Source organism: Magallana gigas, chromosome 6, assembly GCF_963853765.1.
Source record: "Magallana gigas chromosome 6, xbMagGiga1.1, whole genome shotgun sequence".
NCBI lineage: Eukaryota > Metazoa > Mollusca > Bivalvia > Ostreida > Ostreidae > Magallana > Magallana gigas.
In genome coordinates, this window is record NC_088858.1 from 23,701,824 (window position 1) to 23,720,104 (window position 18,281).

Consider the following 18,281-nt stretch of genomic DNA (forward strand, 5'->3'; position numbering starts at 1 on the left):
CGCGTTATACATTTACCAACCCAGATATATATTTATATTAAGCATGACATAAACTCCATTTACACTTTTTGCCGATTTTGCGTATTACCTTACCAGCCATATAACCAGTGTTACATTGGTGACCATTGCTTTGTTTTTTACTCAAATATAGAATTTAGGCTCAAATATAACCGACTTTAACCTAAAGATCCTCCTGGCACTTTCAAAAATTTTATATAGAAAATCTTTCAATTAAAGATTATCGCAATGAAAACGTTTACATACCTTCGTGACTCGTATCCATTTACGAAGAACGGAAACGATGCAGTTTCTCGATCCGCAGGACTCAGGGGGAATCGTAAGTGGTTATATCGAGGTTCTGTAAGAATCCCAACCAAGTTCTTTCGCGAGTCCAGATCCTTGCGATCTGTCAGCGAGTCGTACGACCCGAGTCCAAAGTGAGCAGAAAGTCTCTGTTCGATGTCTCGATGAACTTGCGAGTCTATGGAACTACGATCAAAGAGTCTGTCTGCACGATTTTGATTTTCCTTCTGAATTTTGGTGGACAAATCGCGAGGCTCCGAGTCAAAGTTGTTCAGATAGTAGGAGCTTTGCAAAGACTGTCCGTACAGATACGAAGGGAAATACGCCGAGTAGGTCGTCGTTGTGGGACTGGTAGGGAAACCTGACATCAAACTAGAGGCCACCATGCTGTTAATCAAACGCTCGCTCCCTCGCACCGAAGTCGCCGCCGTCTGCGGGTTCCCGTTGTTTCCAAAAGGAGGCAACACGCTTCCCGCCATCGGGGAGATCGGCGAGGAGGCGGAGGGAGGATGTTTCTTGCGCTCCTCGGTCGTGAGGCTGGCCGTCGCGCTAGCGCGGGAATCCTCACGCGAGGGGTCGTCTGATTCGTTGCTAAGAGACAGACTCTGGCATGAACTTCTACCACTGGAACATGATCCGGGCACTCGCTGCTCTTCCTCCACTTTCTTCGTGATCAAGTCCCTCAACAGTTTTAACCCCGACGGACTCTTAATGTCCCCGAAGTCCTTCTCGTTCTCATTCTTCTCGGAAATCACGGACAGTTCCGATGAGCAGGATCCGGTCCTCTCCCGCATATCCTCATCATCGCTGGACGTTCGGATTTCGTCGGTCGACATGAATTGCTCGATAGATGTGGGTCCACTTTTAGGCTTCTTTGGTGGTGGCATATTTGTCAACTGGCAAGTCAACACTTCGATTGGAAGTCAAAGTGCTCAACTTCAACTACAACAAAAGAAAGAGGAATTTCATATACAATGTCGCTACGAAATTTGTAACCATAACGTGCTCTATGCTTATGAACACTTTATATAATCAAATCCTCTGAAAATCTAGTAGGCGTTTTACTTATGCTCATTTATATTTTGTTTAAAATAATAGCAGACAAATACCAATACATGTTTTTATTTTTCAAACTATTTAATCTAATCTTCACCTATCCCATTTTACCGGATATCCGATGCTTATTACCGTTCCCATAATATTGTATGGTCATCGTATATTTTTTTCCCGCGAGTTACCTCGCTTGGATTAGCCGCCCGTTCATTAGATTGCCACAAACCCATGAATCATACAGTAATATTAATGAATGTCAGTGTGAACAATAAATATTTTACAATTTGAAAGGAGGATGTTTTTCTCACGAATTTAATTTATTGTCTTGATAAACAATTAATCACACGGAAAGTCCATATTATAGTAAAATATGGAAGAAAATTCATCCGTTTTTCTCAGAAATGATGTTAATGTTCATAGAAGAAAAAGAAGATGAAAACTAGCCTTAGTTACAAAATTATGTAAAATATTCAATATCTGAAAATTCAGAGAACTTTTTAAAATTTCTCTTTTATCATAGTATGTACTTTTAAATATCATATACTTCATATAAAACCCATACTTAATTAAAATCTCTATACAATACATCTCACAATGAAAATCAGACTGTATCTAATGCAACATTTGATAATTTACTCAAGAAAAATACCAGAATAAACGCATCATTCGATAGAAAATAATGTTTTTAAACTTAAACTTAAATACGACACAAAAAACCCCCATTAAAAGCCGAAAATTGAAACACTTATTTACCTACCAAGAAAATATCGGAATAAAACATCCTTTACTCGCATCATTTGAAAAATAAAAAAATGGAAAACGTATTCACTCAGAACTCCATTCACGTCACAAAATAAATCTAAAAGCGAAAATCTAGACCGTCTGTCAAATAAGACACTAGAGTTTCCGGAAGGAAAAAAAAAAGAAGAAATTTGCTTGGGTCACACCGCGATACACGACCGAGTCGCCTCAACAGAGCAGTGAGCGACAAATTAATTACCCAATGTCGGTATGTCCGGTTGTATATATATGTGCCCGCTCTACAAACCGGTTAACCCTACTGACCGTTCATTGTACTTGTAAATACAGTGGGAGAACGCGGGAGACATTTAATGTAGACTGCTTACATATACTACATGTACGTATGCAGCGCAGGTTTTTAGGCAGAACTTTAATTTCGCGAAAATATAATTTTTCTCGCGACCGTCTTCGATTTTATTTCCACGTGCTGGCTTGTTTGTCTCAGTCTACAGTTACATGTAAAATGAGATTATACATGTAAATTTTAAATAATTTTCAAGTGTTACATTAAATTTAACATTGAAAAAATATATGAAGGCTTACAAACAACGAGCTTAGTTCTTTCAACACACGTTGGCTTCGGGGTTTAGGGTACACAAATTACAGGTATGTAAATCAACTTTCGCTGAGTAATGATTTTGAGAGAGAGAGAGAGAGAGAGAGAGAGAGAGAGAGAGAGAGAGAGAGAGAGAGAGAGAGAGAGAGAGAGAGAGAGAGATGTCTCCCAAGCTTAATCTGGTTACTCAATGACCATTAACAGATAAAAGGACTCCTGAGGTCTCTATTTCTGTTGTATAACCGATTTGATCCATGCGGTGGTGCGCTGTTAGCAGTGACAACTGGACAGGTTTTATTGAGGAGTAGACCTCGCTCGCCCTCTCTCTCTCTCTCTCTTGGGGGTGTCTATGGACCATCTGATCCTCGGCCGTGTCGATCTCGGTGGGGATGACCCCACATGGCAAATAACTCACATTAACACCTTCTAGCGTGTTCCACAATAAAACTGCCACCAAAGTTTGCCCCGCGTTCTACTGAATACATTTGACAGTAATCTCAGTCAATGTTGTTTTACGGTAATTTGGTGAGAAAGTTCTGATAGTTTTCTTTTAATATTGGGTTTTTACATGTAGTACAAAAATTTATTTTCTTTGTTTTAAGTTTATGCTTCTTTTTCTTTGATTCGAAAAAGGAAAAATGGAAATATAATGCCAAACTTTATTAAACATATCCTTGAACATACTTTTTTTTTCTTTCGTGAAATTATATACTTAATGCTAAAATTATTGAAAAAAAGAAGATTTTCTTGTTTCTTGTATAATTATTAGAATTTCCCGTGACGGAATATGTTCGTATCGTCAAAATAAATCTAATAATTAGGTAGGGGTAATGTTAATCTATCATATAAAATATATTTAATTAACGACAAGAACCTATGAGACGGAAGTAAATTTAACGTGATAATTCTGTTTTGTCACGTGATTTGTTTTAATGGGTGGGTTGGAGCATGCGCGCGAAAACCGTCCATTTGCAACTTTCTTTTGAAAGTTTTATACAGAAGCACTCGTGTTCCATGAAAACAAGCAAGCGATAGATATTTTCTATTATTTTTTTTTAAAGAAAAAAAAATATCAGCAAAAAAAACTCCTTTTCACTCCAATTTACTTAATTGGCGCCTTGACAACTGCTGATTTAAAAGCTATTCTATTTCAATAAAATAACGGAAAAAGTATATATCCGTATCTCAGTTATTATCATTTTAAAACATATCTGCTTTGCAATTAATTAATAAGTTAATGGATAAATGAACGAATAAATAATGAAAAAAATAAATAAATAAATAAATAAATAAATAAATAAATAAATAAATTAACCAATTCTTTACCAATCTAACAACTTTACATTTTTAACAGCTATACATTAAACTTCTTTTAACCACAAAGAAAGTCTTAAAACTTGAACTTCATGATTATGCAGTTTAAATATATTCTAATATTTTTGGAAGCATTCTAATTTTATTTTTTATGAATGAGCGAAAATGAGCTCCTGTCCTATAAAAATTTACACTAAATAAATAAACAAACAAATGAAAAATAAAAAAGAAGTCAAACATCCTTGGGGTTTCCCCCCATAGCATTCTATAGGGGAAAACAACCAAGGATGTTTGACTTCTGTTTTATATTCCATTTGCTGATGTATTTGATTTCTTTAAAACTTTTTCGGTTTTTTTTTTTGTTTAAAATTCGTTTTCATTTTAAATTGCTTTTTTCTTCTTCATGCTTTACTTAATTTAAAATTTTCCAAAAATTATGTTAAGAAGAAAGGGATAGAGGTTTAACTCATTTTTAACTCATAACATTGTACTACTTTATCAACTTAGGGATCTGCTTAGATTAATTACTGATGAATCTTTACAAATATTAGACTTAAAGCGCTTCCTTTTTAGTAATAAATTAATTTATTCATTAAATAATTTAGATTTTAGGCAAAAAAAATTCACATTAATTTTTGAGCCACCATTAAAAACAAAGTTATTGAGTTCATAACATTTTCAGACAAAATAAAATAAAATAAAGGTACTGAAATAAGAAATTAAATACATGTAATATAAAGTATAGTAAAAAAAAAACGTCAAGAAATTACTTCTTCGGGAAACTTACTGTCAAAACTTAATATGTAAACTGTCTTCCTGCAGAATGAGTCACAGTTTTCCAAATTAAGCAAATTAAGGAAATGAAACGTCCGCCATGATAAGTTTGCAATACCAGGATGAAAGCTAGAGAAACCCGATAAAGACAACTGGGAAAATCGACCACTAGATTGGTGTCCTGTGATTGCGTCATTGGCATTCACAAATTTTACCTTTGCCACACCTGTGTGCAATCACTGACCAAGTTCTGCAGACTGAAAGGTGTTTGTGTAACCAACACTTGAGCCTAATTTTTTGTGTGGCCAGTCTCGTATTGCCAGACTAGTGCACTTTGACCGTTAATAGAACCTTAACTTTTTTTCTCTCTCTCTCTACCAGTAGACAGGGTATTGAACCTTACGCAAAATTACGGACCCTTCTCCTTGCTCTGAATGTTTTTATTTCAACCACAAAAGCCAAATGCTTTTGACAAGAGCCAAATAATGGCCTGATATGAATAACGTTTGGTAGTGATCGCCCTGGCTGTGTCAACGGCAGGTCGCGACTCCCTGCTCTCGGCTCAACGCGAAAGCATGTCTTGGCAAGTTGTAAAACGTGGATATCCATTAACCGCCCTTCGTCGATTTGACCAGATACTGGGTCCTGTATGATCAGATACAGCGTTAATATTCCTCCAGATATTCAACAAGTACATGAGAACTGATATTTAACTAATTCACTGTCGAAAATTTGTCACGCAGATGTTTAGAAACTATAGACAAAAATGTCCATGCAAGTCCACACTCCGGTGCAGATTTTACACTGTGCCGTATGTGTGTGTATTTATAGCTCCGTGACCGCGCTATGAACTCCTAGTTTACCTTACCCGAACTTATCCTCATTTGACCTAGCGTCGATCGATATATGTGGTCAGATCTATACGCCGAACTGTTGCTCAACACAATATTTAACGAAAGCCTCGCAAGTCCGTCATTTATAGTCAATATCCATCATATTATCTGATGACTATGAAGGACGCCATTAGGCTACTTAGCTACTGCAGCTACTGTACTGTACATTTACAATGGTGCAGTGCCTGTAGGCAGTTGCCGAGAAACAAAGGGGAAAATTTGTAGACTTAACGGGAAAAAAATGCATGCATGTCTGTTTTCTGTATTGTATAAATTAATACACACAATTAGATTTCAATCGAAATTTTAAAAAAAATCTTAGTTGGAACATAATCGTGGTAGGATCAATAAAATTATTCATTAATTCCTAATAATATTAAACATACGTACCAATAAAATGTAATTAAATAGTATTTTTCAAACAAAAGTTAAATGCGTGTTTATTTTATTATAAATAATACATTTTTATTACTATCATGGGTGCAATAAACGACCGTAAACTGGGCACGATTAACAATAATTGTATAGATATTTCGTGAGGTTGGCTGTATATATCCTATAACTAAATCCTCTTAATATCAGTCGTCATCGAAGACTTAGCGGGGTCAGGTGCGAGCAGTGACCAGTCCGCCTTGTTATACAAGGACTGTCAGACATATGGACTACTGTGCTGGCATTTCATCACTGTCGACGTCAGAGGAAGATTAACGGCGCGGATGATATTTCTGTCTTGATTTTTGTGGAGAGCCACACCGAAATTGAAAAGCCCCCCCCCCCCTGCCCCATAACACACGTTGCACATATCATCATCCAGGGGGTTATAAAGGTGTGCATAGAAAAAAATGAGAGTATATTCAGTTTTTCATGGACAATTTGAGTGTTAAAAAGATGTTCGTGAAAAAAAAAAATTATGTACAACTTAGGTTTAATTGTAACATTCATCATATATATGTTTTAATTCAAACGATATTTTTACAAATAGAAACAATTATAGAGAAAAGAAAAAAATCATATTTGGCAAAATATAATAGGGCGAGTCATAAGACAGTTAATTCTTACTTTAGCTTTTATATCGTTTGACTTCTTGCAAAAAGATTGAATAAAAACAGTATATACATGTACAATTTAAAATTTTATTACATCTAACCACCGTTTTAAAATTTATCAAAACAAGTCGATAAGGACTTTATACCCGGAAACGGAAACATCTAATGGTTTGCTCTGAAAATAATGTGATGAAATGTGAAACGTTAATTTTTAAGGGAAAAAAAAGAGTTTTTTGTAGATGTATACCTCATTGGCTGACGAGTTTGCTGACAGCGTTATAAGTAAGACAAAAGAATGGTGAAACTTGGCCACCTATTTACACAGTTTATAGGGATTACTAAATGAAAAGGCTTTTTAATACGATCATGAGATTAAATTTGACAACACATTGTTATCCTGTTCGCTGATAAGAACCATTTCTTCACGGACTTGCACGTGACAGATGCATACGACGGCAAAGTCAACTCTGTCACTTCCGTGACCACAATCTTCAGCCATTTTTTTTAACCTTTGAGCCCGGTTTAAATATATTGCATGATTTTAGCTAATATCAAACATTTGATATTTTCATTTTCTGATTTTTTTTTTGTTGTTGGAGGCTCTGGGGGTGTTTTTATTGAAAAGATCACGACCTGAGTTATGCACTGTTCAACCCTCATGTTGCACTCTCGGATTCGAGATCTCGCGTGAGGAAGCGAATAGCATCGACATCAGCTAAATATGTTACGTCATGTTATTCTTTTGGATGTTGAATAAAAAGGGGGGGGGGGTATGCAAACTATAAGTTCAAGAAAGATAAGATGTTTGTAATGAAATATAAGTACTTAGTCTTTCTCTCTCTCTCTCTCTCTCTCTCTCTCTCTCTCTCTCTCTCTCTCTCTCTCTCTCTCTCTCTCTCAGTTAATTAAACGTTTTTGCTTGTAGACCTTTTCATTTTGCAAAATCAGAAATTAATCTGGACTATTTTTTAAGCTAACTAAATACAGGGTGTCCTAGAATATCTGATACCATTTTAAATTTGTAAAAAATAATATTATATTTGGCTAAAACTTGTAAATTGTGACTCAAATAAAATACAGAACCGTTTCATTTTTTTCTCACAAAAAGTTTGGGGGAAAAAACGTGCTTTTCTTTGAAAATTGCGTCATATTTCTTTGGCTGAAATGAATTTTATTCAAGATGAGTCGGACAAGAGAGTAAGCATTTCCGTTTTAAAACTGCATTATACATATACATGTAGTTATACGAATCATGAAGAAAGAATATTCTGGAGGAAAGCAACCCAACAAGCAACATATTATTCAAATAATGAAAAGATTTGAGAAAATAGGATCCGTACAGTTGCTGTTGAGAGGAGTTTTACTCATCAACATGATATTGTCATTCATCAAAAAGGACGTCATTTGGAGCACTATCTTTAAATTTGTTGTGTTTTTATTAACAATGCTCAATTTGTCAAAAACTTATAAATATTTGTGAAATTCGTTGAGTAAAAATTTACATCATGTACATTTATAAAAATGCATTTGATTTTTTGTAAAAAAAACTTTATTCAAAAGTTATTCAAAGAGTAAATAGTATCAGTTATTTTGGGACACCCTGTACATATCTGGAGTTTTACATTGATATACGCAAATAGCTCATAACATAAGTAAAGTCAGATTCTAATGATTCATTTGCACATCGTAAAAAAAAAAAATTAAACCTATCCCTACCGCATCACACCACTTTCTAATTTCTAAATACAATGAGAACAACTATAAATTATGGTTGATTGTAAAAAAAAAAATAATTAAAAGGAAAGGAAAAGCAATACAAAAAAAAATAATATTAATGAAATAAATGTGGGAATAAACAATTTTAACTGTCCTCTGATGCCCTTTTCAACCTGACTGTCGGATGGGAAATATCAGTGACCTTCTGAATTAGGAACGTGATTTGTAGGGCAATGCTGGTGCTCGAAGTGATGTTTTGCCTGATAAGGACATTCTACTTTTGCAATTAGATTTAGATTGCGTTAAAGTTTGAAGCTGAATTCTAGCCGTGAAAGCATATCTTGACAATATTAGCTAAACTTTTTTTTCTTCACGAGTGGACGTCTGACTTTTAACAAAATTTCCCAATGAACAATTATGATGTCTCATGTATCTATCTCTTTTTCTTTTGCTTTGAAAATCTTACATATAAATTTATTCAGGCAAAGTAATTGCAAAAAATTTTAATAATTAAAATATAATTACCTCCTAATGTTCCAGGAATATGAGTCGTCATTTCTTTACAAGTCTGAAAACAGATAAATGAAAATTTCTTATATACGTGCATGCATATGTAAATGCATATGTAAATGTATACAAACTTAAGGAGACCTATTTTGCCCATATAAAGAAATGGGCGTGTCTAGACAGCAGACGCAGAAACATACCCGTTTAATTGTAATTTTGAAAACTCAAAATCTGAAAGGTTACTAAGGCAACACAAAAAGGGAAAGACCAATAAGGTTGCAGAAGTGCAAAATTGTTTTTTTTAATGCAGAACATGTATTGTTTATAGACTATAATGTATAAGTATATGAGTGCATTGCGCTTCTGCAAACCTTCACATGTATAGGAACGAGAGAGATATCGAACGATTAAAGCGTTTAGATTACACTGATGCTAGCTTAAGGTTGCATCGAGGTCACATCAAGCATGATGATTTTTTTTTAATCCTTACATGCATGCATTTGCATCATAATCTTAAGAAAAAAAGGAATTCACTATCAATATGTAAATATCATGTGAAAGATTACGTATAGTCACATTTGTTATACATTGATGCACAAATATTGATTTCCTTTTTAATTAATGATTAAAACCCATACAGTGACAATAGTTAAACTGTATCTATATTAAAAAAAGAAGGCGTTTTAAGGGGAAAAAATTAAAAACAAAATCATATTGATCTGTATGTGTAAATACGGTTCATTTCTATTTTCATATTTACCAACCTTTCCAAGATAAAGTCCTCTTTAAGAAAAACCCTTTTTAAAGAATTTGCAAAGCAAACATTTTGAAACAAAAGGATGAAAAGAAGTTAAAACCATATATTATACAAAAAAAAAACAGCATTCAAAAAAAGTTTAAAATCCAGCAAAATTATAACATGTGGAATGTCGACCGACATTGTGGCCTTGTATTGGTCTTAAGCAATCAAGTCAACAAAAATACTTGGTTAATCAAAAATATACAAATTTAAAGTTGGAAAATGGTTGAGATTCCAATTCCTCAACCACCCCCTCTCCTCCGTGGTCTAAAGCCATTAAAGTATTCAAAATATTGTTCATACAAAAATACGAAAAAATCGAAACAAAACAACAATATATACTCGCAATATTTTTGATGAAAAAACGAATCAACTTACCGGTCGCGTTCCCATGCAACACAATAAAGAAATAGAAGACGGTGCTATAATATCGGCAAAGAGGACGTTGCCTTATTGTAAACATGCCGCCATGTCCAATGGTAGAATCCAATGGGGAGAAACGAGCAATTGTTTTGTATATACTAACAAACATGTAGTAAAGAGGTTTTTTGCTCCACTCCGCGGATCACATCTATCGCCCCGATAAACCCGGGTCATCGACAGTTCATCTGAGGTGAGCCGCTCTTCACTACAGTGCAAAGGGAGGTATGAAAGCTGTATAGAGAGCTAGAGCGAGAGAAAGACAGAGGGAAAAAATCCCGACCTGCAACGTCCTTTTTGAAGCCTTTGTTGTGAATCAAACAATGTTAAATAAAGGCGTTTCTCTTCCCTCCTTTACCGTTTGCAAGGGCAGAGAAAAAGGGGGTGTAGATAATTTGAGAAGATGTGTGCAGATGCCTGTTGTGCGTGCTTGTTGGGGCGTGACGAGAGTTCGTGTCCTTAAACTAATGCAGGTTGACCTAAATTGAACCCTTGCAAGGGACAGCGAATCGTATATCAATTTACCTGAGTTTAATGAATAAACGATAATTAAACTCGTATACACACGCGCGTGCTCAAACCCCCGCACATGTCGGTCACAGGTGAAGGGTGAAGAAACATGCATCTATATATTAACTACTGCCTGTACAACAAAGGGCCAGTGAAAGAAAATTCAAGGTGAAACTTGCAAGTCAGTGACTGGTGGCTTGGTCTGGGTCAACAGCGATGTATCATCAATATTTCACAGACAGTATAATACATGTACATCCCTCACTGTTAATACTGAAATAAGCAAATTAAAAACTTAATCTCTGCCTGTCCTTTGCCATTTAACTTTATTACAATTATAAAAACTATGACACGCAAACATTACCCTTTTGCATATTTTGGCAACATGCATGTCTAAACCAAACAACTTAAATATCCTATCGTGAGACGTTGGTTTAAGACAATAAAACCATGTGTACTAATAAGATCCCCGAAAGCGTCTGAGAAAAAAGAAGTCTATGACCGATTCCATGTTAAATGTCACATACATGTATGCTTTCCAATAGTACATGCCTCCCGTCTTTTAAACATATCTCAATGGCGGCGGCCTTTATGCCCTTTCAATACAAATGAGGGTTTTTTTTTTATAACGAGCAAGTTAATTGGCAAATGCAATAAATATTAATTTATACCTTGTAACTCATTTTTGTAAAGGTGGAAAGTGGTTAAAACTTGTTTTTAAAGGCATTGTCAATTATAAAACCATACATATAGCTCAAATGTTCAAACAAAAAATTCATATCTGGGGCAAGTTGACGACAAAGCATGCAGTATTATTGATAACTTCAATTGCCCTTTTTAAATATACATTTAAGAATCGAACACAATATATGAATACATGTATGTAACTGGAAACTAACTCAAGTATTCACAAACGACATAATTTCTGTGCAATGTTTAAAAAAAAAATTAAAAACCTTGTAAATATAATAATGTCACTGGACACATAGCTAGCAGCCACAGCAATTAATTCAAACATGGAAAGAGGTTTTGGTCACGATATTTGAACTTGTGGCACAAAGCGCTTGGGTTAATACAGCAAGGTATAAACACATAGATGGTGTTATACAAATTATGAAGTTCGCTGCCCGATTTCAACGCTTTGATATGGAGGGTCGGGACCTCCAAATGCCCGAAACTACTCACGGCAATCAATAGAATAGCTACAATGACCGGTCAGCGTAGGTCAAATGGAGTTATTTCCCCTATCATGCCAATTACATAAAAATGCCATTAGAGCTGACTAACCGAACTATGGGAATTGCACGTAACGCGCAGGCCCCTCTGGGATTTAGAGTCCGTCTACCCCCCCCCCCCCCCCCCCCTCCTTCTTTTTTTACCCTTACATGTACTTTCGACTTTAACCGCCACATTTGCAAGACTCGCATTTCCTGTAAATATCTTTGCTAACAGCAATTTGTCATGCAGAGATAGAAGGTAAAAGTCTCTAACAATGACTATCAAAATTGGGTTTAAAAAAGGGACAAGTGATAAATTCATGGTTAAGATTATAAAGATGTGCTTGCTGATTAGAATAAATGCAAAAACTTGATAAGAAATTGAGTTGATACGACCTTTTTGACTAAGTTTTATAAAAAATAAAGAAGGTTGATTTCGTGTGATGCCTTTTCAAAAAGTTGTTCAAGGAGAGAGAGAGAGAGAGAGAGAGAGAGAGAGAGAGAGAGAGAGAGAGAGAGAGAGTACACGGCACAGGAAATTGGTCGATCCTATTGTAGACAAAGTTGACAAGTTTCACCCGTCGATGCTCGGTCATCTAAGGTCGCTACCACTTACCCCGTGTGACCCCGGCTAAATGCAAACACTCGTTCCGCATCAGCGGAGCTGCTTGTCGTTAATATGAAGGTCTGGTTCCGCGGTGTCAAACTATAAAACATCTAAAACTTCGGTTAAAACGGCATGTTCCGCCCTCCCCTAGGTGATGCACTTCCCACTTTTTTGATGCTGATTCATTTGCCCGTAGGTCTAAATAATGCTCACTATAGACAGGCTGTTTTTCGTGTGATTTTAAACACCCTTGCCATATTTTACGCTAACTATGTATGCATGTCACTTGCTGAATTTGGAGCTTTCATAAATTGTAATTTTATATTTTTAAAACAAAATTATTTTAGCATATTTTATTATAAGATGGATAATTATGTGACACTACTGCATGCAAAGAACTGAACATTTTTTGGATTTTTATTTCTTGATTCACGGGTTCACCAACAATTAATGCTTTTATTACCCTCATTTATGATTACAAGTTTTATATCCTTCATAGAATTGCGCAATCATTTGGGACGATTATATAATAACACAACTGTTCACACCTGGTTTAATGCCCAGGCGTCGGTCGTGGCCCCAGGTCTTCGGTCAGTGACAGAGACAGGTCACGCGGGGCAAGGAGACGGATATATATATATACAGCCACTGCAGTCAAGTACAGGCCAAGTTGTATGGGGGTATTGCCAACATGTCGATTTACAAGTCAGACATTGTCTGGCAAAGAAAGAAAACCACATCACTTATGCTTACTCTAAATCTATCTTTCAAGGAGTTGTCTACATGCCTTGGATTGACTCTTCGATCTCTTGATATCAAGATGTGAAAATACATAGTCTGTTTTAGCCTAAATAAATTTGACGCGATTTCTTCCCTATATATCTACCTCTGACCCGTTCACCAGTTAAGGTGGCTCACTACACCTGGAAATATTTTCTCAAATCAGCAGAAAATTACTTGATTATGATAAATATCATAATGGACAAGAAGTTATTAAGTCTTATAGACAAAATAAAAATGTGCAATTTTAGATGAAAAATTACATTAAATTATTAAAATTAAAATTATTTAATTCTGTGATCATGAACAAAAGCTCCAGGCGGATTCGAACTCGTGATCTGCGGTTCAGAAGCCCAATATTTTAACCAATGAGCTACGACGATATACAACCCAAATGAACGATATAAACAGTTTAACATAACATTTAAATCGCCATCTTGTGACGTAGTGTCTTAAAAAGTATAAGTGTAGGTGAAGTGAGGTACCTTAATTATTCAAAAGTTTTTGTTCCATGTTTTGTTGAATATTATTGATTCCAATATCATGATATAAAAGATGTTTTAAATAAAATCAAACTGAAATGAATTTTTGAAAGGAAACCGTATGTATATCAGTTGTTTAGAAATAAATAATATACTGTTCTTATTTCCGCTTCTTATGGCTTGTCAGAGTTGTCAAGCAGGCAGGGTCGAAACCCCACCGTGAGAGTGGGAGATCGGTCCTTGGAAAGAGATCGTAAAATACCAAGGCTATGTGTCACATTATGAAGTGTCTCACTATTTTATGTTCATACGGGCCAAACAAAGGCCAAAGTTCTAATTTTATAGTCATAGGCTGGCCTTGTAAATTTGCTGAAAAAAAAACAACTCGAAGGGATCTTAAGCAACAAAATGAAAGAAAAAGCAGCAACGGACACAAAAAATGAAAATAATAATGTACCAACTCGTTAGTTGATTATACAGATAAAGATAAAGTAAGAACGACGTGGAATGTTTTTTGGGAGACATTTTCATTTTAGGATAAGTGGTCAACAAAATTTTTAGATAGCCCTCTTAAGCAGGTGAAAAAATTCGACCTTATAAAATAGACAAAATAGTAGTCTCCGCAGACTGACTAGTTCGTTTTATAAACTCGAAAATTAAAAGCCCGCGAATGAAATGGATAACTCTTACGCATGTCACATCTTTTAAGTGTAGGTTTACCCACGTTTCCCAGTAGTGTTGTAGCCCGTTACATTGTACCTGTGGTAAAAGTTAAGCCTCTTGGAAGAAAATGTAAACCTTTCCAGACAAATAAAAAAGAAGTTTTCGGCAAATCTTTTGTGTTGCAATTTAAAGCGACAAACAGCTTCCCAAATAAGAAAATTTAAAATGATAATGAATAATCAAATATTTTTTCTAAGAAACTTATATTGATAAGCCTTACCCTCTCTATTTTTTATAGAAGTAATTATCAGGTTTAATTCAAAACTGAAAAGTGCAACATAAATATACAAACTAATGAAAAGCTCTATGGATTTTATTAATGATATCCCGACTCTCTAAACTCTGTTCTCCTTTTAATCATTTTCAAATCGTATTTTAAACTGAAAAGTACTACAAACAGCTACTAAATGTAGTAATAAAAGATGATTACGGTATACCTACGATACTGGATTTATCAATTTACTATTGCCGATTGATTTCCAAACTTTTTTATCAATTTCGCCCAAAACGCAACAACCTTTTAGTAACCGTATAACGACTCAAAGGCTGCGCTAGTTCCATGCACGCAATGATCCTAATGCAATATTTAAAATATTTACATTTTCAATTGTCTTTGTCTGTGATAACATTACGAATCAATTTTAAACCCTAAAACCCAATAACTTCATTAAACATGAGTGACACAAAATGGGCGCGTCTTAAAGCGTAACGGGAAAACAGTATTGGCTGCGCCGCGTAGTAGCATATGCTACATAAAAAAAATAGTGGTTTTAAAATAATGTTGTTTTAAAGTGTACAGATTTGAAATAATATAAATATATGTAATAGAGAATCATTCTTTGAATATCATGAGGTGATAATTTCAGCCGGAGCGTGGTCAAATCTATCATAAAGCAATTAAGGCTTTATAGGATTTGACCACGCCCCGACCGAAATTATCACCTCATAATACTCAAAGAATGATCCCTTATTACTTAATTGATTCTAGTCTATGCCCGTAGACTCTACGTAGTAAACGTAAAGACTACCTCCATGACAAGTACTTGGATGATTTACATCTTTACGGTTCAAGATGCAAATGTCTAAATAGTTATAAAATATAACATCATATTTTTTTTTTTTTTTAGAATTTTTTTTAAAGACATATGCGCAAATAGTTGAACCACATCGCACATTCATGTACAAAGAACATTGTAGATATCTGCATGCTTCTACACCTGAATTACATCGTAAAATTGCAAAATAACCGTTATAACAAGTTAATAAGGATTTACCTAATAAGATGAACTGCCCTCAATTTAACCCGAGTACTGAGTTGACCCCCCCTTTTTTTTTTACTAGGTATGTAAAGGGTTTCCTAGGAAAACTTTTTACTTGTATATTAAGCAATAGATTAGAGATATATGCATCAGAGATTGACGTTATCAGCGAAAGCCAGGCAGGTTTTAGAAAAAACTATTCAACTCTAGACCATATAATAACACTACAGTTTTTATCCCATACTCTTATGTCCATGAAGAAAAAACTTTTTTGTGCTTTTGTTGATTTTAAACAGGCATTCGACACTGTCTGGAGAAATGGTCTTTGGAGTAAGTTAATCAAAAATGGAATAAATGGGAAATGTTTTAATTATATCAAAAACATGTACATGGAAGTTAAGTCAAAAATTAGTATGAATGGCCTACTTCCGAATTTTTCAGCTGTAATGTTGGAGTACGCCAAGGTGAAAATTTGTCGCCATTTTTATTTTCGTTATATATTAAAGACTTAGAAAAGTTCATGATTGATAAAAATATAATTGGGTTACAGAGTGTTACCAAACCTTTAGAGGATGAACTGTTTATGTATTTTAAACTATGTATTCTTTTTTATGCTGACGACACTGTAATTCTTGCTGAAACGCCTGATGATTTACAAAATGCTCTGAACGAGTTTCATTTATACTGTGAGCAATGGAAGTTAACGGTTAATATAAATAAGACAAAAATATTGGTATTTTCTAAAGGTCCAATGATAAAAAGGGAATTTTACTTTAGAAATGAAATAATTGAAAATGTGAAAGAGTTTAAATACCTTGGAATTGTTTTTTCACGTTCAGGGTCTTTCAGAAAAGCAAAAACACATCTCTGTGAACAGGCACAGAAGGCTATGTATGGGGTCATTAGGAAAATAAGGCAATTTAATTTACCTGTCGAGTGTCAGTTAGACCTTTTCGATAAAGTAGTAATGCCGGTATTATTATACGGATGTGAAGTATGGGGCTTTGAAAATATAGAAACTATAGAACGTATTCATTTGAAATTTTTGAAACATATACTGAATTTAAAAAGCTGTACCCCATCATACATGGTTTATGGAGAAACCGGAAGGTTTCCGTTATCTGTTAATATATATACTAGAATGGTTTCATACTGGGCAAAATTGTTCACCGGGCCAGAAAATAAAATTGTTCATATACTTTACAAATACTTATTGAATCAATATAATAATGACTTTTCTAAAAACCCATGGATTGATTGTATACATTCTATTTTTAATAAGTGTGGTTTTTCAAACATTTGGAATGAACAATGTACTGTAAATGTTAATTGGATTACAAATGCTGTCAAGCAAAGGCTTAAAGACCAGTTTGTGCAGAAATGGTCGGCTGATATTGCAAATTCTTCAAAAGGTCATATATATAGAACTTTCAAATTTATTTTTGGATATGAAAAATATTTGAGTATTCTGCCATCAAAACTTCGAAAAATTCTTGTTAAATTCCGTACGTCGAATCACCGACTTCCTGTAGAAACTGGTAGATGGTTAGGCATTCCTCTTAATGAAAGATGTTGCACATTATGTAATAAAAATCAAATAGCCGATGAAATCCACTTTATATTAGAATGTAATGCTCTTTCATGTATTAGGCAAAAATACTTGGAACCTAGATTTTGTGTAAGACCAAACACTTTTAAATTTTGTGAGTTATTGTCTACTTTAAAACTTAAAAAACTCAAAAAACTCTGTTTATTTATAAATGAAATTTTTGAATCAGTCTGTCCTCCTTGAACATTTGTACTTTTTTCTCATATTTTTTTTTTTCTCTCTAATTTGTACTGTACATGTACCTCTGACTCTATACATACATTTGTAAATATTTATATATATATATATGTGTACCTCATGTACCGTCATGTTGACGGTTTGAGTGAAAATAAATTGAATTGAATTGTTTCCTGATTTGGACATCCGTGACGCCCTGATGTAACCGACATCAGGCTGACCGCTTCCTGTTATTTATAAACTGTGGCGTGAACGTCTTAGATTTCGATGCTTTCCATCTACAGATCCGGTTAGATTAATTTATATTTTGTATTTACCATATAAACAAATCCTCTCAAAGCAACAGGCACCAACAATTTTCTTGTACATGTATTTCCTATACTTGCATGCATTTCATCAATTACAAAAAGTTAATACATAGGTAGTTTTATTCATTTGTTACTGGTATATCTATCTTAGAAATATAATGACACGTGAACCAGTTTGAAAGTACGCCGTCACGGACACTCGGTCAAGTGACACTGAAGGGTAGAGCTTCCGGGTCAAACTAAAATTAAATAGGGTAAAAGTGCAATAAGTCATTTCTTTTTCAAGGACACATGAGTTAAGGCAAACTCTTTGCATTGGTCTGGAATGTTACCTTCATGGTACAGTGGATTAATCAAAAGGATTAGATTATTTTTAAAACACGTAACTTTGAAAAGTAAATTCGTTCAGATGAAAACAAAATTGTAC

At 34.6% G+C, this 18,281-nt stretch overlaps 1 protein-coding gene across 4 annotated transcripts in view; it reads right to left on the bottom strand.

Moving 5' to 3' along the window:
* The window catches only part of LOC105326453 (estrogen receptor beta), a 45,815-nt gene that overhangs the window by 24,514 nt on the left and 3,020 nt on the right, over nt 1–18,281 (bottom strand). The window contains exons 1-3 of one of the 4 annotated variants that reach the window (XM_011426503.4): nt 10,141–10,338; nt 8,982–9,024; nt 265–1,245 (exon numbers count right to left, since the gene is read on the bottom strand). In XM_011426503.4, coding sequence (XP_011424805.3) covers nt 265–1,190 — 926 coding nt within the window. In that variant the 5' untranslated portion in view covers nt 1,191–1,245; nt 8,982–9,024; nt 10,141–10,338. Of the gene's footprint in view, nt 1–264; nt 1,246–2,113; nt 2,318–4,814; nt 5,011–8,981; nt 9,025–10,140; nt 10,339–18,281 lie in introns of those variants that run through there. The other 3 variants (XM_066086916.1, XM_066086917.1, XM_066086918.1) reach the window with 3 other exon arrangements.